General features: G+C 46.6%; 2 protein-coding genes across 2 annotated transcripts in view; both read left to right on the top strand.

Moving 5' to 3' along the window:
* The first annotated feature begins 826 nt into the window (after positions 1–826).
* Positions 827–11,656, top strand: LOC306836315 (protein NLRC3-like). The gene is made up of 6 exons (XM_079363318.1): positions 827–941; positions 1,059–2,862; positions 2,963–3,136; positions 9,345–9,512; positions 9,632–9,678; positions 10,925–11,656. Exons 1-6 carry the CDS (start codon positions 905–907, stop codon positions 11,461–11,463), a joined length of 2,769 nt encoding a protein of 922 aa, XP_079219444.1. The 5' UTR covers positions 827–904; the 3' UTR covers positions 11,464–11,656.
* A 3,982-nt stretch (positions 11,657–15,638) lies between these two features.
* The window catches only part of LOC306835646 (uncharacterized protein), a 380,835-nt gene continuing 370,953 nt past the window's right edge, over positions 15,639–25,520 (top strand). The window contains exons 1-9 of the mRNA XM_079362312.1: positions 15,639–15,813; positions 20,412–20,522; positions 20,780–20,890; positions 21,007–21,085; positions 21,232–21,436; positions 21,561–23,418; positions 23,519–23,692; positions 24,052–24,219; positions 24,339–24,385. Of these exons, the coding sequence (XP_079218438.1) occupies positions 15,737–15,813; positions 20,412–20,522; positions 20,780–20,890; positions 21,007–21,085; positions 21,232–21,436; positions 21,561–23,418; positions 23,519–23,692; positions 24,052–24,219; positions 24,339–24,385 (2,830 nt within the window). The 5' untranslated portion in view covers positions 15,639–15,736. The remainder of the gene's footprint in view (positions 15,814–20,411; positions 20,523–20,779; positions 20,891–21,006; positions 21,086–21,231; positions 21,437–21,560; positions 23,419–23,518; positions 23,693–24,051; positions 24,220–24,338; positions 24,386–25,520) is intronic.

The following is a 25,520-nucleotide window of genomic DNA, read 5'->3' on the forward strand; positions in this document are numbered from 1 at the left end:
TTTAAAGATGGACGTCCTACTATTGAAAGGTGAGATCTGAAAGGTGAAGTTTATTTCCTGATTTCTAAAAGCTTTCCTGAACCAGCTGTTTGTTTGTATCAGGATGCAGGACCAGAGACCAGACACTCCTGGACCCAGCTGTGTGTCCATGAAGAGTGACGGGTCTATAGATCGTTTTATTGACTTTAAAGATGGAAGTCCTACTATTGAAAGGTGAGATCTGAAACGTGAAGTTTATTTCCTGACTTCTAAAAGCTTTCATGAACCAGCTGTTTGTTTGTATCAGGATACAGGACCAGAGACCGGACTCTCCTGGACCCAGCTGTGTGTCCATGAAGAGTGGTGGGTCTATAGATCGTTTTATTGACTTTAAAGATGGACGTCCTACTGATGGAAGGTAAAACTTAAAAATCCAGTGAATGTTCTGACTCTGCTGTTCAAAGACTCATATCTTGGCTCAGAGCTTCATCATATATGACCCATTGTTTTCTTGTGTAATATGTCCTGTCACAGAGTTCAACAGGAGAGCTCAGAGGTTCACAGAGATCCATCAGACCAGCAGGATCTAACAGACCTGAACTCCATCTTTTTGGTGTGTTATTTCATAAACTACCATTACAAGAATGTAATGCTAAGTTATTGTTGTTTAGAGCAGCTGACCTTCAGACTGACACATGAACCACATGTTGAGTTCTACCACTTTATAGGAAATATCCAGTGTCTCCTTCTGTTCCAGCTGCTGGAGGAGAACATTGTCACCTTTGTGAAGAGCGAGCTGAAGAGAGTCCAGAGGGCTCTGAGTCCAGATTACCCAGAATGCTTAGAGAGTCAGAGTGAGGATGAAGAGCAGAGGAGAAGCTGTAAAGAGGCATTTTTGAAGATCACTCTCCACTTCCTGAGGAGAATGAAGCAGGAGGAGCTGGCTGACTGTCTGCAGAGCAGTAAGAACATCTGAACAGATTTCATATGTTAGAAAAAGGACAAAGAGGTTCAAACTCAGATAGTCATGTGATCTTTATCAGGATCTGTTCATTGATTTTAGCTCTGTCTTTCTTAAGGAACTTTCGCTGCAGAGTGCCGACGTAAACTGAAATCTAACCTGAAGGAGAAGTTCCAGTGGGTGTTTGAGGGGATCGCTAAAGCAGGAAACCCAACCCTTCTGAACCAGATCTACACAGAGCTCTTCATCACAGAGGGAGGGACTGGAGAGGTCAATGAGGAACACGAGGTCAGACAGATTGAAACAGCATCCAGGAAACCAGACAGAGCAGAAACAACCATCAGACAAGAAGACATCTTTAAAGCCTCACCTGGAAGAGATGAACCAATCAGAAGAGTGATGACAAAGGGAGTGGCTGGCATCGGGAAAACAGTCTTAACACAGAAGTTCACTCTGGACTGGGCTGAAGACAAAGACAACCAGGACATACACTTCACATTTCCATTCACTTTCAGAGAGCTGAATTTACTGAAAGAGAAAAAGTTCAGCTTGGTGGAACTTGTTCATCACTTCTTTCCTGAAACCAAAGAAGCAGGAATCTGCAGGTTTGAAGAGTTCCAGGTGGTGTTCATCTTTGACGGTCTGGATGAGTGTCGACTTCCTCTGGACTTTAAAAACAACCAGACCCTGACTGATGTCACAGAGTCCACCTCAGTGGATGTGCTGCTGACAAACCTCATCAGGGGGAAACTGCTTCCCTCTGCTCGTCTCTGGATAACCACACGACCTGCGGCAGCCAATCAGATCCCTCCTGAGTGTGTTGAGATGGTGACAGAGGTCAGAGGGTTCACTGACCCACAGAAGGACGAGTACTTCAAGAAGAGATTCAGAGATGAAGAGCATGCCAGCAGGATTATCTCCCACATCAAGACATCCCGAAGCCTCCACATCATGTGCCACATTCCGGTCTTCTGCTGGATCACTGCTACAGTTCTGGAGGATGCGCTGAAGACCAGAGAGGGAGGAGAGCTGCCAAAGACCCTGACTGAGATGTACATCCACTTCCTGGTGGTTCAATCTAAACTGAAGAACATCAAGTATGATGGAGGAGCTGAGACAGATCCACACTGGAGTCCAGAGAGCAGGAAGATGATTGAGTCTCTGGGAAAACTGGCTTTTGAGGAGCTGCAGAAAGGAAACCTGATCTTCTATGAGTCAGACCTGACAGAGTGTGGCATCAATATCAGAGCAGCCTCAGTGTACTCAGGAGTGTTCACACAGATCTTTAAAGAGGAGAGAGGACTGTACCAGGGCACGGTGTTCTGCTTCATCCATCTGAGTGTTCAGGAGTTTCTGGCTGCTCTTCATGTCCACCTGACCTTCATCAAGTCTGGAGTCAATCTGATGTCAGAGAAACAAAGAACATCCAGGTGGCCTAAAGTATTCACAGACAAATCTGACCCAACACTTTTATACCAGAGTGCTGTGGACCAGGCCTTACAGAGTCCAAATGGACACCTGGACTTGTTCCTCCGCTTCCTCCTCGGTCTTTCTCTAGAGACAAATCAGAATCACCTACGAGGTCTGCTGACACAAACAGGATGTGACTCAAAGACCAATCAAAAAACTCACAAGTACATCAAGAAGAAGATCAGTGAGGATCTGTCTGCACAGAAAAGCATCAATCTGTTCCACTGTCTGAATGAACTGAATGATCATTCTCTAGTGTTGGAGATCCAACAGTCCCTGAGATCAGGACGTCTCTCCACAGATAAACTGTCTCCTGCTCAGTGGTCAGCTCTGGTCTTCATCTTACTGTCATCACAAAAAGATCTGGACGTGTTTGACCTGAAGAGATACTCTGCTTCAGAGGAGGCTCTTCTGAGGCTGCTGCCTGTGATCAAAGCTTCAAACAAAGCTCTGTACGTGCTCACATAACTATCCAGGTTAAATGTAGTTCTCTTTATTCAGAAATAACAATTATGGTTTGTAATGCTTTGTGTTCTTCTGAATCCTCTGCAGGCTGGGTGGTTGTAACCTCTCAGAGAGAAGCTGTGAAGCTCTGTCCTCAGTCCTCAGCTCCCAGTCCTCCAGTCTGAGAGAGCTGGACCTGAGCAACAACAACCTGCAGGATTCAGGAGTGAAGCTGCTGTCTGCTGGACTGAAGAGTCCTCTCTGTGGACTGGACACTCTCAGGTAGGACACCTTTGTTTAATTAATTAGCTTATTTAAGTGCCAGCTAAGGTCATTTCAATAAACAAATTTCAGATTACATAATTTAAATATTAATACTACAGTATCTTAGCTGGCACTTAAACACCAGTAACCTCGACAAACATTCCCATTAGTGTCTCTACTTCTTAAGGAAATTAAAAGAATGTACCTTAAACAGACACATCCTCCATAACTTTAATGAAAGAATCCTAACCTGTGTCTCATGTATTTCTTTATTGAGAATGATGACTCACTTCCGTATGGCGCTGCTGTGTGTTGCTGGCCGCCTGCTGCTGCTGCCCCTACAATGTTTGATGTTTCTGTTGTTTCTAACCCTCGGCACTACTCAGATAGAGTCTCTGCTGGTGTATGATCGCCAGTCTCTTTTGGATCATCGACATAATATCGGAGATTTAGGTGCATTTGAGCATAGTGGACAGAGAACTGTGCCCCCGCTACTGGCGGGGATCCCGACTCACCTGTACCGGGCCTTGGCTCCACCTGCTCGGCGGAAGCGTTCCCGTCGCCGCGGCAAACGCGGCGGCCGGCTGGTGAAGCTGAAGGTCCGGCTGGCACGATCTTCATCCATTTCCCGGACAGGACGTGGATTAATCGATCATTTCGTTGTGCCACGTCGTTTCCTGGATCCCATTGACGCCTGCCTTGTACCTGTCGCTGGCTCGTTTGAGGGACTCCGGCCCCGCCGCCCGTGCCCTCCCCGGCTCTCCAAGCGCGGTGTGAACCTCCGGCTCCTGAAGACGCTGCCACGGGCTCCCCGATCCGCCGAATCTAAGTCCCCGGCTCCCGCCAGGTTTGGCCTGGTGAACGCCAGATCACTTGTCAATCAATCAATCTTTATTTATATAGCGTCAATTCATAACAGGCGTTATCTCAAGACACTTTACAAAAGCAGGTAAAGGACCTTACTGTTTGTCTGTTAACATTAACAAAAGGGCAGGTAACAAGACCATGCTCATTGTTATGTTTACAAAAAGCAGGTAAAGGACCTTACTGATGGCTATATTACAAGAGCCCAGCTTAATCCGTCATAGCGTGGCAAGAAAAAACTTCCTTTTAACAGGCAGAAATCTTCAGCAGACCCGGGCTCATGACGGAACAGCCATCTGCTAAACTGTGCTGGGCTTGAAAATGGGATGGGAGAGATGGGACAAGATGCAGAAAGAAGAATAGGATGGGATAGGTTGGGGGGGGGGGGGGGGGGGTCTGGGCAGGCCATCCTCAGGGGGAGGGGGGGGGTTGTTTAGGCAGGCCATCCTCACCAACAGTCCCAAGGAACCTAAGAGAGCTCAAGGAACCTAAGAGAGCTCAAAAGGAGAGGTTAGAATACAAAGATAGTGACAAGCTACTGCTTGTCACTATAGACATATCTTATTACTATAAGATAAGAAAGCTGGGAGAGAAAGAGGGGGAGAGAGATAAGAGATCCTGGTGCCAGTTCCCCCGGTAGTCTAGGCCTATAGCAGCATAACTATGAGCTGGTCCTAAGCCAGCCCTAACTATAAGATTTATCAAAAAGAAAAGTTTTAAGTCTATTCTTAAAAGTACCTAGTGTGTCTGCCTCCCGGACCCCAACTGGTAGACGATTCCAAAGAAGCGGTGCCTGATAACTAAAGGCTCTACCTCCCATAGTACTTTTAGAGACTATAGGCACCACAAGCAGGCCTGCATTCTGGGAACGTAATGTTCTTGTCGGATAGTACGGTACAATTAACTCTTTAAGATACAATGGTGCCTGACCGTTTAGAGCTTTGTAGGTGAGCAGAAGGATTTTAAATTCTATTCTAGATTTTATAGGGAGCCAATGGAGAGAAGCCAATACAGGAGTAATGTGGTCCCTTTTCCTCGTTCTAGTAAGAACACGAGCTGCAGCGTTTTGGACGAGTTGAAGGGTCTTTAGAGATCTACCATAGCACCCTGCTAAAATAGAATTACAGTAATCCAACCTGGAGGTAACAAATGCATGAACTAATTTTTCAGCATCATTTTGTGACAGGATCTGCCTGATCTTAGAGATATTACGAAGGTGAAAATAAGCTGTCCTTGAAATTTGTTTAATGTAGGAATCAAAGGACATATCCTGATCAAACAGAACTCCTAGGTTCCTAACAGTGGTACTAGAGGCTACACTAATACTACTAAGGGCCGTCATATCGGCAGAGAAAGTCTCTCTAAGGTTCTTAGGACCAATCACTATAACTTCAGTCTTGTCTGAGTTGAGCAGTAAGAAATTTCTGGTCATCCAGGTCCTGATGTCCTTGACGCAGGCTTCTAGTTTACGAAGCTGGTTGGTGTCTTCTGGCTTCATTGCTATGTAGAGCTGAGTATCGTCTGCATAGCAATGAAAGTTCATGGAGTGTTTTCTCATAATACTACCTAGAGGAAGCATATATAATGTAAATAAAATCGGACCAAGCACTGATCCTTGAGGCACTCCATGGCTAACTTTGGTGTACAAAGAGGACTCATCATGAACATGCACAAACTGAGATCTATCTGATAAATAGGATCTAAACCAACTTAAAGCAGTCCCTGTAACTCCAAGCAATTGTTCTAGTCTCTGTAACAGAATCTGATCGTCAATTGTATCAAAAGCAGCACTAAGATCTAACAGGACAAGCACAGATAGAAGTCCCCTGTCTGAGGCTAACAGAAGATCATTTGTTACTCTAACTAGTGCAGTCTCAGTGCTATGGTAAGCTCTAAATCCCGACTGGAACTCCTCAAACAAGCTGTTGTTGTGGAGAAAATCACACAACTGATTAGCTACCACTTTCTCTAAGATCTTGGAGATAAAAGGAAGGTTAGATATAGGTCTATAGTTAGCTAGAGTTCCTGAATCAAGAGTAGGCTTTTTAAGGAGCGGTTTAATTACAGCTACTTTAAATGACTGGGGTACATAACCTGCCGCTAAAGATATATTGATCATATCTAGTATGGAGCTGCTAACTAGAGGAAAAACTTCCTTAAACAACTTGGTTGGGATTGGATCTAAAAGACAAGTTGACGGTTTAGACGCAGAAATAATCGAATTTAGTTCTGCGAGGTTAATTGGAAAAAAACAATCGAGGTTAGTATCACTTGTGAACAAAACTTTTATCTTGAAGGATTTCTTCAACTCGAATAGCCTGGATTTCCTCTGTGTGACAGAGACTTGGATCGGTGCCGGTGAGTGCAGCCCTCTGATCGAACTTCTCCCTCCCGGCTGTTCTTATTTTAACTCCCCGCGGTCGTCGGGTCGTGGTGGAGGAGCGGCGACTGTTTATAAAAATGACTTTAAATGTAAGCAGCGCACTGTTTCATCCTCATCTTCCAGCTTTGAAGCACATTTATTCGAGGTGGGTCGCTCCGATCCGGTGCTGTGTGCCGTCATCTACCGACCGCCCAAATACAATAAAGACTTTATAAGTGACTTCTCCAATCTTCTGGCTGAAATTATGCCGAAGTATGACCATGTCCTCCTTGTGGGGGATTTTAATATTCACGTGTGCTGTCCTGATAAACCGTTGGTGAAGGACTTTTTAAGCCTTATTGACTCTTTTAATTTGGAGCAGTGCATGTCTGGTCCCACACACGATCATGGACACACATTAGACCTCCTCCTCTGTCATGGCTTGCCTGTGTCAAACGTGGAAATCTGTGACAATGTGTTCTCCGATCATTTGCCTGTATTGTTTGAAGCTGCTTTCTCCTGTACTACAGTTAAATCTGGCGCTCCTGCTCGCAGCCGTCGGATTTTTAACCCTGTCACTGCCGGTCAGTTCTCTGCTGCCTTCAACCACCTCTGTGTCCCCTCTTCCTTGACATCTGCAGACACGGATGAGCTCAGTTCTTGGTTTCACTCCTCCTGCCGAACCATACTGGACTCTGTGGCTCCATTAAAAACTGTGCAGCCCAAAGCTAAACCTGAGCCGTGGTTCAATGTGAGAACTCGGGCAGCTAGACAGGAGTGCCGCAAAGCTGAACGCAGGTGGAGGAAGGACAGGCTGCAGGTTTCTCACCAAATCCTAAAGGACTGCTGGCACTTCTACCAGAGCACTGTTAAAGAGGCCAGAAGAGAGCACCTGTCTAACATTATTGAGTCAAATTCTCACAACCCACGTGTGTTATTTAAAACCATTGAATCCGTTCTTGATCCCCCTCAGCCTGTGTGCACAGAGGAATCCCCAGAAATGTGCAATAACTTCCTTCATTTCTTCATTGATAAGGTTGCTACTGCAAGGGCTCTCATTGCTCCTCCTGCTTCTGACCCATCTGATCCTGTTCCTTGCTCAGCTGTGTTTGAGTTGTTTGAGCCTGTGTCCCTGATGGCTTTAGAGGATGTGGTTGGCCAGATTAAGCCATCAGGCTCTCCCTGTGACACTGTCCCGCCTCACTTTTTTAAAGAAGTTTTCCCTAGTATAGGGCAGTCGGTCCTGACCATTATTAACAGCAGTCTGTCCTCTGGTGTTGTCCCCCAAAGTTTTAAACACGCTGTGGTGCAGCCCCTGCTTAAGAAACCTGGCCTTGATCGTAGTGTTTTAGCCAATTACAGACCTATCTCAAAGCTGCCTTTTATTTCAAAAATCCTGGAGAAAGTTGTCCATGCTCAGCTGAAGTCCTTCCTGGATGAGCATGATGTCCTGGAGGTCTTTCAGTCTGGTTTTAAAACACGACATAGCACGGAGTCAGCTTTATTAAAAGTGTTCAATGACATCCTCTTGGCGAATGATTCCGGAGACTATGTGATCCTTGTCCTGCTGGACCTAACTGCGGCATTTGATACTGTGGACCACAAGATCTTAGTGTCCAGGTTGCAGCACCTAGTGGGCATTTGTGGTAGCGCCCTGGACTGGTTTAGATCTTATCTTGCAGATAGAACAATGTGCGTAAGCCTTGGTGCTTCTGAGTCCCGCTCTGCTCCACTGTCATATGGGGTCCCACAGGGTTCAATTCTAGGACCCCTGCTCTTCTCATTGTACCTGCTTCCCCTGGGTTCCATCCTGAGAAAGTATGGTATCTGTTTTCACTGTTATGCTGACGATAGTCAAATTTATGTGCCACTGAAAAAGAAAGATGCCTTTTGTCTGGATCCACTTCTGTCATGTCTTGAAGACATCAAGTCCTGGATGTCGTTGAACTTTTTAAAATTTAACGACAACAAAACTGAAGTGATGGTGTTTGGCCCGAGTGGCTCTGTTAAAACCCCCACTGTTGACTTGGGCCCTTTGACACACTTTTTGAAGCCGACAGTCTCAAACCTGGGCTTTAAGATGGACAACGATTTTAAATTGGATCGGCAAATTGGTGCAGCTGTTAAATCCAGCTTCTTTCACCTATGGCGGCTGGCAAAGGTGAAGCCTTTTATTTCACAAAAGAACTTTGAAACAGTAATCCATGCCTTCGTCACATCTCGGCTGGATTACTGCAACGCACTATACGTCGGAGTCAGCCAGTCCTCCCTCGCACGGCTCCAGTTAGTTCAGAATGCTGCTGCTCGCCTCCTAACCGGAGCACGAAAGAGGGAGCACATTGCCCCAATTCTGGCCTCCCTCCACTGGCTGCCTGTGCATTTTAGAGTTCATTTTAAGATTCTTTTATTTATTTATTTTTAAATCTTTAAATGGTCTCGCCCCACCTTACCTCTCTGAGCTGCTCCATCCCTACACTCCTGCCCGGTGCCTCAGGTCAGCTGACCAGCTGCTCCTGGAGGTACCGAGGTGTAAGCGGAAGCTCAGAGGGGATAGGGCTTCTTCTTCTGCCAGTCCCAAACTCTGGAACAACCTCCCTCTCCATATAAGACACGCCCCCTCACTGTCCATTTTTAAAACTCATCTTAAAACACATTTTTATTCTTTGGCTTTTAACCCAGCATGAGACTCTGTTCTTGTTTTAGTGTTTTATTGTTTTTATTGTTTTATTGTTTTAACCCTGTTAGTGTTTTACTTATGTTTTATGTTTGTGCTCTTCATGTATGTACAGCACTTTGTCACAGCTACGGCTGTTAAAAGCGCTCTATAAATAAAGTTGAGTTGAGTTGAGTTGAGCTGTGTGTGTGTGTGTGTGTGTGTTTGTGTGTGTGTGTGTGTGTGTGTGTGTGTGTGTGTGTGTGTGTGTGTGTGTGTGTGTGTGTGTGTGTGTGTGTGTGTGTGTGTGTGTGTGTGTGTGTGTGTGTGTGTGTGTGTGTGTGTAGTCTGTCAGGTTGTCTGATCACAGAAGAAGGTTGTGCTTCTCTGGCCTCAGCTCTAAGCTCCTCCCCCCTGAGAGAGCTGGACCTGAGCTACAATCATCCAGGAGCACGAGGAGAGAAGCTGCTGTCTGCTGGACTGGAGGATCCACACTGCAGACTGGAGACACTGAGGTACAGACAGACACACAGAAGCTGTCTCACTGTTTCTGAATGATGAACTCTGCTTCTTGTCTGATGGTGATTTAAATGAAGATGGATGAAGTAGATTCTGATCTGGTTTCTTCCTCCAGGTTGGATCATGGTGGACTGCACACACTGAAACCTGGTCTGAGGAAGTGTGAGTGTGTTTCCATTTCTCTTCATCGTAACACAGCAGCAAATGTTGGATGATGGAAGTAACACAAAGTGATGATAAAAGTGAGGGTGATAGAAACTTAAGAGAGTTGAAATATTACACAATAAAACATGTAAACTGAAATAAAAGTGATAAGGTAGTGATTAGAAAATCACCAATCACTATATCCAATAGAATTGTAGAATTTACAACATTCAGTTTTTGTGCCTTTGATATTTATCATATTGATGTTAGCTGCTGGCCAGCTGCTCCTGGACACGCTCGTGGAGCTGAACAACATCAACGAATTTAGTGATGAAATAGAAACAGAAAATCTTTAAAGACACAAGCTAGCTCTCCTCCTCGTCTTCTGGCTGTGCAGACAGTAAAGGTCAAAGGTCGAGCAGTTCCATGAATGAACCAGTTCTGCTTTGAAATGTTAAGGAACAAAAAGTCTGCTGTAAATGATACAGTTCTGTTGGATGTGATGAATGGTGATTATTTAATCTGAGGATTATCACTTTGAATTTCACTTCATAATCATTTCAGATATAGATAGACAGACAAACTGTTGGACTGCTTCATGTTTCACGTGATGTGAAATATGAAGATCAGCTGGTCATCAGCTGATGTGAACTCTGGTACGATAATACAGCGTGACTTCAGGGCCTGACTACAACCGCGCTCCATTTTAGATTTCTGTTTTTGAATCAGACCTCCACTTTATTTACTGCAGCTCAAACTAGAGTTTACAGTGGGAAGTGGGCGTGTCCTTCTCCTCTCTGTGTAAGAGGCTGGTCCATCTTCATCCAGTCAAAATGTACAAAGTTGTTGTTGATGACATCATGTGTCTCTCATGGAGACAGTTTGATCCCCCAGCCATAGACACAAGGATTGATGAACACACACATGATTCAGGCTGTGACTACATCACATTGTGTGTCACTGTGTGACAGTGAAAGTGTTGGTGCTGAATGTGACCTCTGAGGACAGAACAGTTGGAGACAGCAGATAGTTAACAGCTTCTTTGATTAGTCAGACTTTCTTCACTGCATGTGTGTGTTGGCTTCATTCATCTCAGCTCCACTCATCCTGACTAGCATGGTAACGGCATTAGAACATGATTATGAAGTGGTGTCAAACATCATTCAGTGCTGAAAATGAACTGTTTGATGGACTCTCAGTAAAGCTGATGATGAATGAACAGATGATAACCTGCAGCTGTGTTGTGTCTCCTTCTCTCCATCAGACGCCTGTGAGCTGGAACTGGACACAAACACAGTGAGCAGAAACCTGAAACTGTCTGACAATAACAGGAAGGTGACATGTGTGAAGAAGCGTCAGTCACATCCTGATCATCCAGACAGATTCAGCTACTATACTCAGCTGTTGTGTAGGACTGGTCTGACTGGTCGCAGTTACTGGGAGGTCGAGTGGAGAGGAGGGGTTTATGTATCAGTGAGTTACAGAGGAATCAGAAGGAGAGGAGACAGTGATGAGTGTGTGTTTGGATCTAATGATCAGTCCTGGACTCTGAGCTGCTCTGATGGAGGTTACCATGTCAGGCACAATAAAAGAAAAATAGACATCTCGTCCTCCTCTTCCTCCTCCTCTGTCTCTAACAGAGTAGCAGTGTATGTGGACTGTCCTGCTGGTTCCCTGTCCTTCTACAGAGTCTCCTCTGACAAACTGATCCACCTCCACACCTTCAACACCACATTCACTGAACCTGTCTATCCTGGGTTTCGACTCTGCTCTCCTGGTTCTTCAGTGTCTCTGTGTGGTTAGTTAGTCTGAGAAACACTGCTGACTGAAGATCAGCTGACTCATGATTGGTGGGCGTGGTAATGGGGAGTGGGGGTGTGAATGGGTTTTAAATGTTCTACATTAATATAGAATAGAATAATATTTTTTTTTACTTTTTGCTATTGATGGGGTTTATATTTCTGTCTTATAGTTGCTGTAATGACTAATGTTCTCCCACTGGGGGATCAATAAAGATTATCCTCATCTTAATGCTCCATGGTTTTGTCACATTGACTACAGCTGGACGATCCACTTAAGATTAAACTTAATGTATCAGATGAATGGTTAAGTAAAGGAATGTCACAGACCTGTGGACAAAGAACAATAAATCCTTGAGAGGTTATTTACAGCTACGGTCTTTTATCTGGTTAGTTTAACATTTGAAAAATTGTAAACAGCTACTTTAAAAGAGAATTTACAGAACATTACTTGAAAAGTCATGATTTAGATGGATTCTTACAGGTTCAAATTATATGTAGATTAACTTTAATTGACTTTATTGCTTTTGTAACAGACTGTTGTGTGATTATGTGAATTGTATATCCACTCGCCTTTAGAGTGCAGTGTTCTTAATGAACTACCGTAGTTGCCGTAAAGCGGTGAAAAGTGTTGTTACGCAGGTGTGCTGCCCTCGTGGGAAAAAATATAGTTGAGGTGGTCACAGAGAAGCTCCCTGTCTACGTCCTGTTTATTATTTCTATAGTGAAAGTATTTAGCTCCAACGAACCCAGAAAGCTCGGTTACATTCGTGGCAGCGGTGGGATTGATTGTCAAGTCTCATCTTTATTTTTTTTGTTGCTCTTGCCGTGCCCGTGTCTACTCGCACATTGCCGTTCATTAGCTTAGCTTCCTCAGTATAGCTAGTCCGCGCACCTGCATTGACTATCATTGCCTTAATTCAGTGACGATCAGAGACTCTCATCCCCTCCAACGGGTTGATGACAGCTTGGATGCCCTTTCTGGCTCTGCCTGGTTTAGTACCCTGGACTTCTCTAACGACTATTGGCAGGTGGAGGTGGCTGAAGAGGATCGTGAGAAAACAGCTTTCACCACTGGCCGTGGTTTGTACCAGTGGAGGGCCATGCCAAAGGGGCTGACAAACTCACCGGCCACCTTCCAGCGAATGATGGAGCTGGTCCTCAGAGGTTTGCCATGGCACATTTGTATGGTGTATTTGGGCGACATATTAATTTATAGTCGTGCATTCAAAGATCACCTCTCCCACCTGGAGGAGGTCCTGACCAGGATACAGTCAGCGGGCCTGAAGCTGAATCCTGGCAAGTGCCACTTCGCCAGGGATCGTGTGGTGTTCCTGGGCCATGTGGTCTCCAGAGAGGGCCTGCAACCTGACCCTCGAAACACAGATAGGGTGAGCTCATGGCCAACTCCACGCTCTCCTTCTAGACAGGCTAGACAGTCCTGTTACTGGCCTTTCATGTTTAGAGACATTAGGCGGTGGTGTGAGCAGTGTAAGGCCTGTCAGAATCGCAGGTCCCCTCCAATGGGTGGGGGTTCAGTTGATCGCCCGTTGCAACGTGTGGCCGAGGATTTTCTGGAACCACCAATGACATCTCGGGGGGAATAGGTATGTCTTGGTTGTGGAGGATTACTTTACAAAGTATGTTAATGTGTACGCCCTTCGCGACCAGACACGGTTTCTTGCTGTCTTTTTGAGGATTATGTCTTGTTGCATGGTGTTCCAGAGGTTCTGCACACGGACCAAGGCCGTCAGTTTGAGGCAGATGTGATTCAGGGTCTCTGTCAGATGTTGGGGATCAAGAAGACGCGCACCACAGTTTATAATCCCAAGTCGGATGGGATGGTAGAGCGGCATAATCGGACTCTAATTGATCAGCTTGCTAAGTTGTACCTCTCTCGTGGGGGCGAATGGGGCACTTATGTCAAACAGGTCGCTTTTTCATATAACTCCTCTACTCACACCAGCACCCGATACACCCCCTTTTACCTCATGCATGGACATGAGGCACATGTCCCGGCGAATGTGCTGGTACCTGATGTTGTTTCAGACTCTCGGGTGGCTGGTTCTCTGCCGGGGTATATGTCTTCTCAGGTGGAAGGGCTGGAGACTGCGTTCTCGGCCACCAGGCTCAATACTGCAGGGGCTTAAGAGAGGCAGAAACTGTATCACGGCACCAAGGTCTGTCACCTTCCTTAGAAGGTGGGTGAGATGGTGTGGTTAAATAACCCTACTGAGAGCCGGATGAAGTTGGCGCCTCATTGGAAGGGTCCATACCAAGTTTTTGAGGTGTTGACGGATGCACATGAAGCTGCACAGAAAATAAAGTTAAGGTGGTTACAGAGAAGCTCCCTGTCTACATCCTGTTTATTATTTCTTTAGTGAAAGTATTTAGTTCCAACGAACCCAGAAAGCTCGGTTACACTTTAATCAGTGATTGAGTGATGCTAATGAGTAAATCGCTAATTTGCTTAAGCTAGCCTATGAATATTAGAACGTTAGCTAGCTAGAAGACTACAATAAAAAGTTTATAATTACTATATTTCCTCGTAAATATATTGATTTTTGTGTTAAACTTAGCCTATTTACCTACCCTTATAACAAATGAACATACACTCACAGCACATGCACAATGTAGAGCAGCATACACTCAAAACATGCATATTGTAGCTTGTTGTAATGACAGTCTGAATGTTCTTCTCTTGATTGACAGCTGAGGTTTCAACATGAAGACTATCTCTGCTGCTTCTGATCACACAAACACTTTGATTTTTTTTCTCATGAATATTCAAATCAAAAAGTCAAACTTCCTTCAGGGAGAAATGGAGGGTGTGCCCTGTGATCACCTGTTGGTATGTTGATGAACCTGGTCTGCTGTTTCCTGGTCTCAGTAGTTTGGACTCCGACTCTGTCCCGTTCTGACGCAGATCTGTTCTCCGTGATGAAGGTAAGAGACACTTTGACCTGTTTTTAAAGACTCTCTGTTTAATTTAAGTGTCAAAACAGCTGTAAGCTAACAGCTAGCCACCAGATTCATTAGCTGCTCTGACTACAGTAGAAGTGCAGGAAACATGATGATCCTCAGTTAGCATGTAGGCTATGCTAACATGCTAACAGTACAGTGTTACACAGCAGAGGGAGGGCGTGGAGTTAGGACTAAAAATAATCACTCCATCAGATCAACTGGTTCCACTACTTCTCTCAAACTGGACGGTTGCCAAGCAACACAAACACTGGTCTGTCTGCACCCAGAGCAGAGATCAGCACAGAGCAGAGAGCGTCTAATCCAGATCTATAAGTATGTTTGAATCACAGCAGTGACACCAGAGTGTACTGTGTGATTCTACCTGATAGATTTACAAAGACAAAGTCTGTCTGCTGTAGTTATTCTCTATGAGCAGCTCTCCTTCCAATCAGACAGCTGTGTCACATTGAACCAATGGGGATGCTTCAGTCTTTTGGGCCCTGAGGCAACTGGGGGGGGGGGGTCCTTCAACCATTCATCACCATTATTTGATCAATGATCTGACACCGACATAAAAGTGCTCTGTAGAAACATTTATATTCAGAGTTGACAGAAGTCTGATTTTCAACATATAAAGAACATCTCTCTGATAGTTCAGACTTGACTCGCAGCATTCAGTCATTTACTGTTAGAGTTCATCTTCTCTATCTGATCCTCCACTGCGCCTCAGAAGGAGAATCCAGTTTCCTTTTCCTTCACTGACTTTCACTGAACGCTGCCGGGGAAATAACAGCTGGGAGCGCCTGTGGAGCAGGGCTGTGTGTGCATACAGGCGACTAAATAAAATATGTGGGAAAAAATGCTCCGAGACGATGAGGGGAAACTGTCAGAAAAAGCAGTGGTCACAACTCCTAATTGATTTGATTGGCTGCTTTGAGTGACGAGCGCTGCGAAAAGTGAGCAGAAAATATTTTAACTTCAATGAGCACCAAAAGCTGCTTGAAGCAAAGAAGAGCACCCGAAATCGCGTTTTACCAAAAAAAACCATTGTTTAACTGGCAACGCTTTTCTAGAGAAACGTCTCTGTGTGACCAGGAAGAATGAAGCAGAAGCACACAATCTAGCTGTTGTATATTGAAGGGGATGAAGGTGAAGCAGGTAGATGTGATGTTTGTAGACTGACAGTGAGCTGATGATGATGAGTGTGTCCTCCACAGATGAAGATCTTTGACTGGATGTGACTTCAGCAGCTGAACTGGGTCAGTGTTGTCGTAGTGACAGAGGTCGGCTCTTCCAGCAGGGGGCGCTCTGCTATGGATCAGTGTGAGGACACAGAGGAGGGAGTCCCTCCCTCTAAAACCTCTCTGTGTGAGGAACAGGAAGCTCTGAGGTGAGATCACCATCTCTAACTGTCCATGGCTCAATCTCATGTCCCTTATTTGCAGTCTCCTCAGTCCTCGGTCCTCGGCCGAACTGGAAGTAGTTCCAAAGCCGCCATGTTGAGGATCGTCCCAAAGCTCTTATAGCGAACGGAGGAGAGAGGATCGAGGAGAGAGGAGGCTGATCCGAGGAGCGATGACGTAGGAGACACGAGAGCCGACTTCACGGAAGTCTTTTCACTGACAGACACGCCCCCTATATCACTCACTGATTGGACGCTGCACAGGATCAGACTTCAGTGAAACTTCTCAACATGAGCAGAGTTTAATACGGGAGAAAAGACGGACATTAAAAAGAGGCTAAACGGAGCGTGGGACATTTAAACAGATGATGAACATCAGTGAGTTTGTAAAGAGTCGCTCTGTGATATGCATCCATCCATTTTCTGCCGCTTATCCGGGGCCGGGTCTCAGGGGCAGCAGTCTAAGCAGAGACACCCAGACTTCCCTCACCCCAGACACCTCCTCCAGCTCTTCCGGTGGGACCCCAAGGCGTTCCCAAGCCAGCCGAGAGACATAGTCTCTCCAGCGTGTCCTGGGTCTACCCCGAGGCCTCCTCCCGGAGGGACATACTCCCGAGGGAGGCGTCCAGGGGGCATCCGGACCAGATGCCCGAACCACCTCAACTGACTCCTCTCGATGTGAAGGAGTAATGGCTCTACTCCGAGCTCCTCACCCTATCTCTAAGGGTGCGTCCAGCCACCCTACGGAGGAAGCCCATTTCGGCCGCTTGTATCCGAGATCTCGTTCTTTCGGTCATGACCCAAAGCTCATGACCATAGGTGAGGGTAGGGACGAAGATCGACCGGTAAATCGAGAGCTTCGCCTTTTGGCTTAGCTCCTTCTTCACCACGACGGACCGATACAGTGACCGCATGACTGCAGACGCCGCACCGATCCGTCTGTCGATCTCACGCTCCATCTTCCCCCCACTCGTGAACAAGACCCCGAGATACTTAAACTCCTCCACCTGGGGCAAAGACTCCCCACCGACCCGGAGAGGGCAAACCACCTTTTTCCAGTCGAGAACCATGGCCTCAGATTTAGAGGTGCTGATCCTCATCCCAGCCGCCTCACACTCGGTAGCGAACCGCCCCAGTGCGCGCTGGAGGTCCGGGTTCGATGGAGCCAACAAGACCACATCATCTGCAAAAAGCAGAGACGAGGGGTCGCCGGTGGCGCAGCGGCAGTGCGCGCGACCCCACGTATTGAGGCTCAGTCCTCCCGCACGGGCGGCCCGGGTTCGCGTCCGGCCTGTGGCCCATTTCCCGCATGTCTCTCCCCACTCTCTCTCCCCCTTTCCGACTCTATCCACTGTCCTCCCTCTATCAATAAAGGCAAAAAATAAAACTTAAAAAAAAAAAAAAAAGCAGAGTCGAGATCCTGTGGTCCCCGAACCGGACCCCCTCCGGCCCCTGGCTGCGCCTAGAAATTCTGTCCATAAAAGTAATGAACAGAACCGGTGACAAAGGGCAGCCCTGCCGGAGGCCAACGCGCACCGGGAACAGGTCCGACTTACTGCCGGCAATGCGAACCATACTCCTGCTCTGGTCGTACAAGGATCGGATCGCCCTTAGCAAAGGGCCCCGAACTCCATACTCCCGGAGCACCCCCCACAGGGCGCCGCGAGGGACACGGTCGAATGCCTTCTCCAGATCCACAAAGCACATGCGGACTGGTTGGGAAAACTCCCATGAACCCTCGAGCACGAGCACTAAGAGCACTAAGATACTCTGGGCGAATCTCATCCACCCCCGGAGCCTTGCCACCAAGGAGCTTGCCAACTACCTCGGTGACTTCGGCTTGGGTGATGGACGAGTCTACCTCTGAGAACTCAGCCTCTGCTTCCTCGGTGGAAGACGTGATGGTGGGATTGAGGAGATCCTCGAAGTATTCCTTCCACCGTCCAACTACATCCCCAGTTGAGGTCAGCAGCTCCCCACCTCCACTGTAAACAGTGTTGGTGAAGCACTGCTTCCCCCTCCTGAGGCGACGGACGGTTTGCCAGAATTTCCTCGAGGCCGACCGAAAGTCCTCCTCCATGGCCTCCCCGAACTCCTCCCAGGCCCGAGTTTTTGCCTCCAAGACCGCCCGGGCTGCGGAACGCCTGGCCTGCCGGTACCCGTCAGCTGCCTCAGGAGTCCTATGCGCCAGCAACGCCCGATAGGACTCCTTCTTCAGCTTGACGGCCTCCCTTACTTCCGGTGTCCACCACCGGGTTCGGGGATTGCCGCCACGACAGGCACCAGAGACCCTGCGACCACAGCTCAGAGCAGCTGCTTTGACAATGGAGGTGGAGAACATGGTCCACTCGGACTCAATGCCCCCAGCCTCCCCCGGGATCTGTGAAAAGCTCATCCGGAGGTGGGAGTTGAAGACCTCGCTAACAGAGGGTTCAGCCAGACATTCCCAGCAGACCCTCACTACACGTTTGGGCCTGCCAAGTCTGACCGGCTTCCTCCCCTGCCAGCGCATCCAACTCACCACCATGTGGTGATCAGTTGACAGCTCAGCCCCTCTCTTCACCCGAGTGTCCGAGACACACGAGTGAATCATCGACCTCCGGCCTAGGGAGTCCTGGTGCCACGTGCACTTATAGACATCCCTGTGCTCGAACATGGTGTTTGTTATGGACAAACTGTGACTAGCACAGAAGTCCAATAACAGAACATCACTCCGGTTCAGATCAGGGAGGCCGTTCATCCCAATCACCCCACTCCAGATCTCACTGTCGTTGCCCACGTGAGCATTCAATCAATCAATCAATCAATCTTTATTTATATAGCGTCAATTCATAACAGGCGTTATCTCGAGACACTTTACAAAAGCAGGTAAAGGACCTTACTGTATGTCTGTTAACATAACGAAAGAGCAGGTAACAAGACCATGCTCATTGTTATGTTTACAAAAAGCAGGTAAAGGACCTTACTTATAATTGAAGTCCCCCAGTAGAACAATGGAGTCCCCAGTTGGAGCACTGTCCAGCACCCCTCCCAGGGACTCCAAGAAGGCCGGGTACTCCACACTGCCGTTTGGGCCGTAGGCCGAGACAACAGTTAGAGACCTGTCCCCTACCCGAAGGCGCAGGGACACAACCCTCTCGTTCACCGGGGTGAACTCCAACACCTGGCGGCTGAGCTGTGGGGCTATGAGCAAGCCCACACCAGCCCGCCGCCTCTCACCGCGGGCAACTCCAGAGACGTAGAGAGTCCAGCCCCTCTCGATGAGCTGGGTTCCAGAGCCCAAGCAGTGCGTGGAGGTGAGCCCGACTATATCTAGTCGGTACCTCTCAACCTCCTGCACAAGCTCAGGCTCCTTCCCCCCCAGTGAGGTGACGTTCCACGTCCCAAATGCCAGAAGCTGCGTCCGGGGATCGGGTCGCCGAGGCCCCCGCCGTTGACTGCCGCCCACATTGCACCCGACCCCTACGGCTTCCTCTGCGGGTGGTGAGTCCACAGGAGGACGGGCCCGCGTCATCCTTTCGGGCTGAGCCCGGCCAGGCCCCACGGGCAAAAACCCGGCCACCAGGCGCTCTCCTGCGGAGAGCCCAGGCCTGGTGACGTCACGGTCCTTGGTCTTATTCCTGTCATAGGGGTGTTGTGAACTGCTTTTGGTCTGACCCGTCACCTAGGACCTGTTTGCCTTGGGTGACCCTGCTGGGGGCTCAAAACCCCTGACAACATAGCTCCTAGGGTCATTTGGGTGCTCAAACTCCCCACCACGATAAGGTAGCAGTTCAGGGGGGAACTTTGTGATAAGCTGGGATTAAAAAGAGTCTGACGAAGAGGAGTCCGTTTTATATTCTCACTTATTTATCTTCTGAACGTTTCATCATTTAGATTCTAATCAATCATTTTCAGTATCCTGACACATAAATATCTGTTTATAAAATACAGAGTTTGTTGTCTAAATACAGGCTAGGTTAAGTCCAAACTGTTTAATAATAATCAATAATTATAGACAATTCAAAATGAAATCTTTTAGTCAGTAGAAACTGTCCTTTTGGTTATGAGTAGACTGCAGGTTGTTCTTCAGGTGTTTTTTTATCAGGTAAAGACACTAAACACTGTAACTGTGTTTGATTAGAAATAATACAGTGTGTGTGTTTGATTAGAAATAATACAGTGTGTGTCTGGGTGTGTGTGTGTGTGTTTGTGTGTGTTTGATGAGAAGTAATACAGTGCTTGTTTGTGTGTACATAAACAGCTGTTAGGCTGATTGACAGCTGAATGTGATCAGCTGATGTCGCGTCATGTGACGCTGTCGAGGAAACGACGTCTCATGTGTCTTAAAGCTGATTTCCTCGGTCCTCTCTCCTCTGCTTCGTTTCCTCCGTGCATCTCTGGTGGGCGGGGCTTAGACGCAAGTGGAGGAGACAACTCGGAGGACACTCGGTGCAAATAAGGGACATGAGGTTGAGCCCATGACTCTTCTCCATGTCACAGCATCACTCCACCTTCATCACTCCATCATCATCATCATCATCATCATCATCATCATCAGTGTCTCACCTGCTGCTCACAGTAACTAATAATGTTGTTTGTATCAGGATGCAGGACCAGAGAGCAGACTCTCCTGGACCCAGCTGTGTGTCCATGAAGAGTGACCGCTCTAGAGGTTTTATTATGAACTTTAAAGATGGACGTTCTGCTCAAGGAAGGTGAGATCTGAAAGGTGAAGTTTATTTCCTGACTTCTAAAAGCTTTCATGAAACAGCTGTTTGTCTGTATCAGGATGCAGGACCAGAGAGCAGACTGTCCTGTACCCAGCTGTGTTTCCATGAAGAGTGACCGGTCTATAGATCGTTTTATTGACTTTACAGATGGACGTCCTACTATTGAAAGGTGAGATCTGAAACGTGAAGTTTATTTCCTGACTTCTAAAAGCTTTCATGAACCAGCTGTTTGTTTGTATCAGGATACAGGACCAGAGACCGGACTCTCCTGGACCCAGCTGTGTGTCCATGAAGAGTGACCGGTCTATAGATCGTTTTATTGACTTTAAAGATGGACGTCCTGCTGATGGAAGGTAAAACCTAAAAATCCAGTGAATGTTCTGACTCTGTGGTTCAAAGACTCATATCTTGGCTCAGAGCTTCATCATATATGACCCATTGCTTTCTTGTGTAATATGTCCTGTCACAGAGTTCAACAGGAGAGCTCCCAGGTTCACAGAGATCCATCAGACCAGCCGGATCTGACAAACCTGGACTCCATCTTTATGGTGTGTTATTTCATAAACTACCATTACAAGAATGTAATGCTAAGTTATTGTTGTGTTTAGAGCAGCTGACCTTCAGACTGACACATGAACCACATGTTGAGTTCTACCACTTTATAGGAAATATCCAGTGTCTCCTTCTGTTCCAGCTGCTGGAAGAGAACATCGTCACCTTTGTGAAGAACGAGCTGAAGAGAGTCCAGAGGGTTCTGAGTCCAGATTACCCAGAATGCTTAGAGAGTCAGAGTGAGGATGAAGAGCAGAGGAGAAGCTGTAAAGAGGCATTTTTGAAGTTCACTCTCCACTTCCTGAGGAGAATGAAGCAGGAGGAGCTGGCTGACTGTCTGCAGAGCAGTAAGAACATCTGAACAGATTTCATATTTTAGAAAAAGGACAAAGAGGTTCAAAGTTCAAACTCAGATGGTCATGTGATCTATATCATGATCTGTTCATTGATTGTAGCTCTGTCTTTCTTAAGGAACTTTCGCTGCAGTGTGCCGACGTAAACTGAAATCTAACCTGAAGGAGAAGTTCCAGTGTGTGTTTGAGGGGATCGCTAAAGCAGGAAACCCAACCCTTCTGAACCAGATGTACACAGAGCTCTTCATCACAGAGGGAGGGACTGGAGAGGTCAACGAGGAACACGAGGTCAGACAGATTGAAACAGCATCCAGGAAACCAGACAGAGCAGAAACAACCATCAGACAAGAAGACATCTTTAAAGCCTCACCTGGAAGAGATGGACCAATCAGAAGAGTGATGACAAAGGGAGTGGCTGGCATCGGGAAAACAGTCTTAACACAGAAGTTCACTCTGGACTGGGCTGAAGACAAAGACAACCAGGACATACACTTCACATTTCCATTCACTTTCAGAGAACTGAATTTGCTGAAAGAGAAAAAGTTCAGCTTGGTGGAACTTGTTCATCACTTCTTTCCTGAAACCAAAGAAGCAGGAATCTGCAGGTTTGAAGAGTTCCAGGTGGTGTTCATCTTTGACGGTCTGGATGAGTGTCGACTTCCTCTGGACTTTAAAAACAACCAGACCCTGACTGATGTCACAGAGTCCACCTCAGTGGATGTGCTGCTGACAAACCTCATCAGGGGGAAACTGCTTCCCTCTGCTCGCCTATGGATAACCACACGACCTGCGGCAGCCAATCAGATCCCTCCTGAGTGTGTTGACATGGTGACAGAGGTCAGAGGGTTCACTGATCCACAGAAGGATGAGTACTTCAGGAAGAGATTCAGAGATGAAGAGCATGCCAGCAGGATCATCTCCCACATCAAGACATCCAGAAGCCTCCACATCATGTGCCACATCCCGGTCTTCTGCTGGATCACTGCTACAGTTCTGGAGGATGCGCTGAAGACCAGAGAGGGAGGAGAGCTGCCCAAGACCCTGACTGAGATGTACATCCACTTCCTGGTGGTTCAGTCCAAACTGAAGAACATCAAGTATGATGGAGGAGCTGAGACAGATCCACACTGGAGTCCAGAGAGCAGGAAGATGATTGAGTCTCTGGGAAAACTGGCTTTTGAGCAGCTGCAGAAAGGAAACCTGATCTTCTATGAGTCAGACCTGACAGAGTGTGGCATCGATATCAGAGCAGCCTCAGTGTACTCAGGAGTGTTCACACAGATCTTTAAAGAGGAGAGAGGACTGTACCAGGGCATGGTGTTCTGCTTCATCCATCTGAGTGTTCAGGAGTTTCTGGCTGCTCTTCATGTCCATCTGACCTTCATCAACTCCGGAGTCAATCTGATGTCAGAGAAACAAAGAACATCCAGGAGGTCTAAAGTATTCACAGAAAAATCTGACCCAACACTTTTATACCAGAGTGCTGTGGACCAGGCCTTACAGAGTCCACATGGACACCTGGACTTGTTCCTCCGCTTCCTCCTCGGTCTTTCTCTAGAGACCAATCAGAATCACATAAGAGGTCTGCTGACACACACAGGATGTGGCTCACCGACCAATCAGAATCACCTACGAGGTCTGCTGACACACACAGGAAGTGGCTCACAGGCCAATCAAAAAACTCACAAGTACATCAAGAAGAAGATCAGTGAGGATCTGTCTGCAGAGAAAAGCATCAATCTGTTCCACTGTCTGAATGAACTGAATGATCGTTCTCTAGTGGAGGAGATCCAACAGTCCATGAGATCAGGACGTCTCTCCACAGATAAACTGTCTCCTGCTCAGTGGTCAGCTCTGGTCTTCATCTTACTGTCCTCAGAAAAAGATCTGGACGTGTTTGACCTGAAGAAATACTCTGCTTCAGAGGAGGCTCTTCTGAGGCTGCTGCCTGTGATCAAAGCTTCAAACACAGCTCTGTACGTGCTCACATAACTATCCAGGTTAAATGTAGTTCTCTTTATTCAGAAATAACAACTATGGTTTGTAATGCTTTGTGTTCTTCTGAATCCTCTGCAGGCTGGGTGGTTGTAACCTCTCAGAGAGAAGCTGTGAAGCTCTGTCCTCAGTCCTCAACTGCCAGTCCTCCTGTCTGAGAGAGCTGGACCTGAGCAACAACAACCTGCAGGATTCAGGAGTGAAGCTGCTGTCTGCTGGACTAAAGAGTCCTCTCTGTGGACTGGACACTCTCAGGTCAGGACACCTTTGTTTAATTAATTAGCTTATTTAAGTGCCAGCTAAGGTCATTTCAATAAACAAATTTCAGATTACATAATTTAAATATTAAGCAATACTACAGTACCTTAGCTGGCACTTAAACACCAGTAACCTTGACAATTATTCCCATTAGTGTCTCTACTTCTTAAGGAAATTAAAAGAATGTACCTTAAACAGACACATCCTCCATAACTTTAATGAAAGCATCCTAACCAGTGTGTGTGTGTGTGTGTGTGTGTGTGTGTGTGTGTGTGTGTGTGTGTGTGTGTGTGTGTGTGTGTGTGTGTGTGTGTGTGTGTGTGTGTGTGTGTGTGTGTGTGTGTGTGTGTGTGTAGTCTGTCAGGTTGTCTGATTACAGAAGAAGGTTGTGCTTCTCTGGCCTCAGCTCTAAGCTCCTCCCCCCTGAGAGAGCTGGACCTGAGCTACAATCATCCAGGAGCACGAGGAGAGAAGCTGCTGTCTGCTGGACTGGAGGATCCACACTGCAGACTGGAGACACTGAGGTACAGACAGACACACATAAGCTGTCTCACTGTTTCTGAATGATGAACTCTGCTTCTTGTCTGATGGTGATTTAAATGAAGATGAATAAAGTAGATTCTGATCTGGTTTCTTCCTCCAGGTTGGACCATAGTGGACGGCGCAGACTGAAACCTGGTCTGAGGAAGTGTGAGTGTGTTTCCATTTGTCTTCATCGTAACACAGCAGCAAATGTTGGATGATGGAAGTAACACAAATTGTTAAAAGTGATAACACAAGTGATAAAAGTGAGGGTGATAGTGAGTTGAAATATTACACAATAAAACATGTAAACTGAAATAAAAGTGATAAGGTAGTGATTAGAAAATCACCAATCACTATATCCAACAGAATTGTAGAGTTTACAACATTCAGTTTTTGTGCCTTTGATATTTATGATTTTGATGTTAACTGCTGGCCAGCTGCTAGTGGACGAGCTCGTGGAGCTGAACAACATCAACAGCAGAAATCATTTATGATTCGACGTTCTATTTCATCATCATGTAAATATGCAGAGTCTCCAACATGAAGTTCTCTCCTCAAAAACATCCAGACATGAATTTTGTTATGAAATAGAAACAGAAAATCTTTAAAGACACAAGCTAGCTCTCCTCCTCGTCTTCTGGCTGTGCAGACAGTAAAGGTCAAAGGTCGAGCAGTTCCATGAATGGACCAGTTCTGCTTTGAAATGTTAAGGAACAAAAAGTCTGCTGTAAATGATACAATTCTGTTGGATGTGATGAATGGTGATTATCTCATCACTGGATTCTCACGTTGAATTTCACCTCACAATCATTTCAGATATAGATAGACACACAAACAGTTGGACTGCTTCATATTTCACGTGATATGAAATATGAAGATCAGCTGGTCATCAGCTGATGTGAACTCTGGTACGATAATACAGCGTGACTTCAGGGCCTGACTACAACCGCGCTCCATTTTAGATTTCTGTTTTTGAATCAGACCTCCACTTTATTTACTGCAGCTCAAACTAGAGTTTACAGTGTGAAGTGGGCGTGTCCTTCTCCTCTCTGTGTACGAGGCCGGTCCATCTTTATCCAGTCAAAATGTACAAAGTTTATTGTCGTTGTTGACATCATGTGTCTCTCATGGAGACAGTTTGATCCCCCAGTCATAGACCCAAGGATTGATGAGCACACACATGATTCAGGTTGTGACTACATCAAATTGTGTGTGACAGTGAAAGTGTTGGTGCTGAATGTGACCTCTGAGGACAGAACAGTTGGAGACAGCAGATAGTTAACAGCTTCTTTGATTAGTC

This window comes from Symphodus melops (genome assembly GCF_947650265.1).
Source record: "Symphodus melops genome assembly, chromosome: 15".
Classification (NCBI taxonomy): domain Eukaryota; kingdom Metazoa; phylum Chordata; class Actinopteri; order Labriformes; family Labridae; genus Symphodus; species Symphodus melops.

What these genes read in the sequence shown, in the direction of transcription:
- LOC306836315 (XM_079363318.1), top strand. Translation starts at nt 905, where the DNA reads ATGAAGCAGGAGGAGCTGGCTGACTGTCTGCAGAGCA. An exon ending in GGCTGACTGTCTGCAGAGCA is followed by an intron (nt 942 to 1,058) that starts GTAAGAACATCT and finishes GTCTTTCTTAAG; the next exon opens with GAACTTTCGCTGCAGAGTGC. An exon ending in AAAGCTTCAAACAAAGCTCT is followed by an intron (nt 2,863 to 2,962) that starts GTACGTGCTCAC and finishes AATCCTCTGCAG; the next exon opens with GCTGGGTGGTTGTAACCTCT.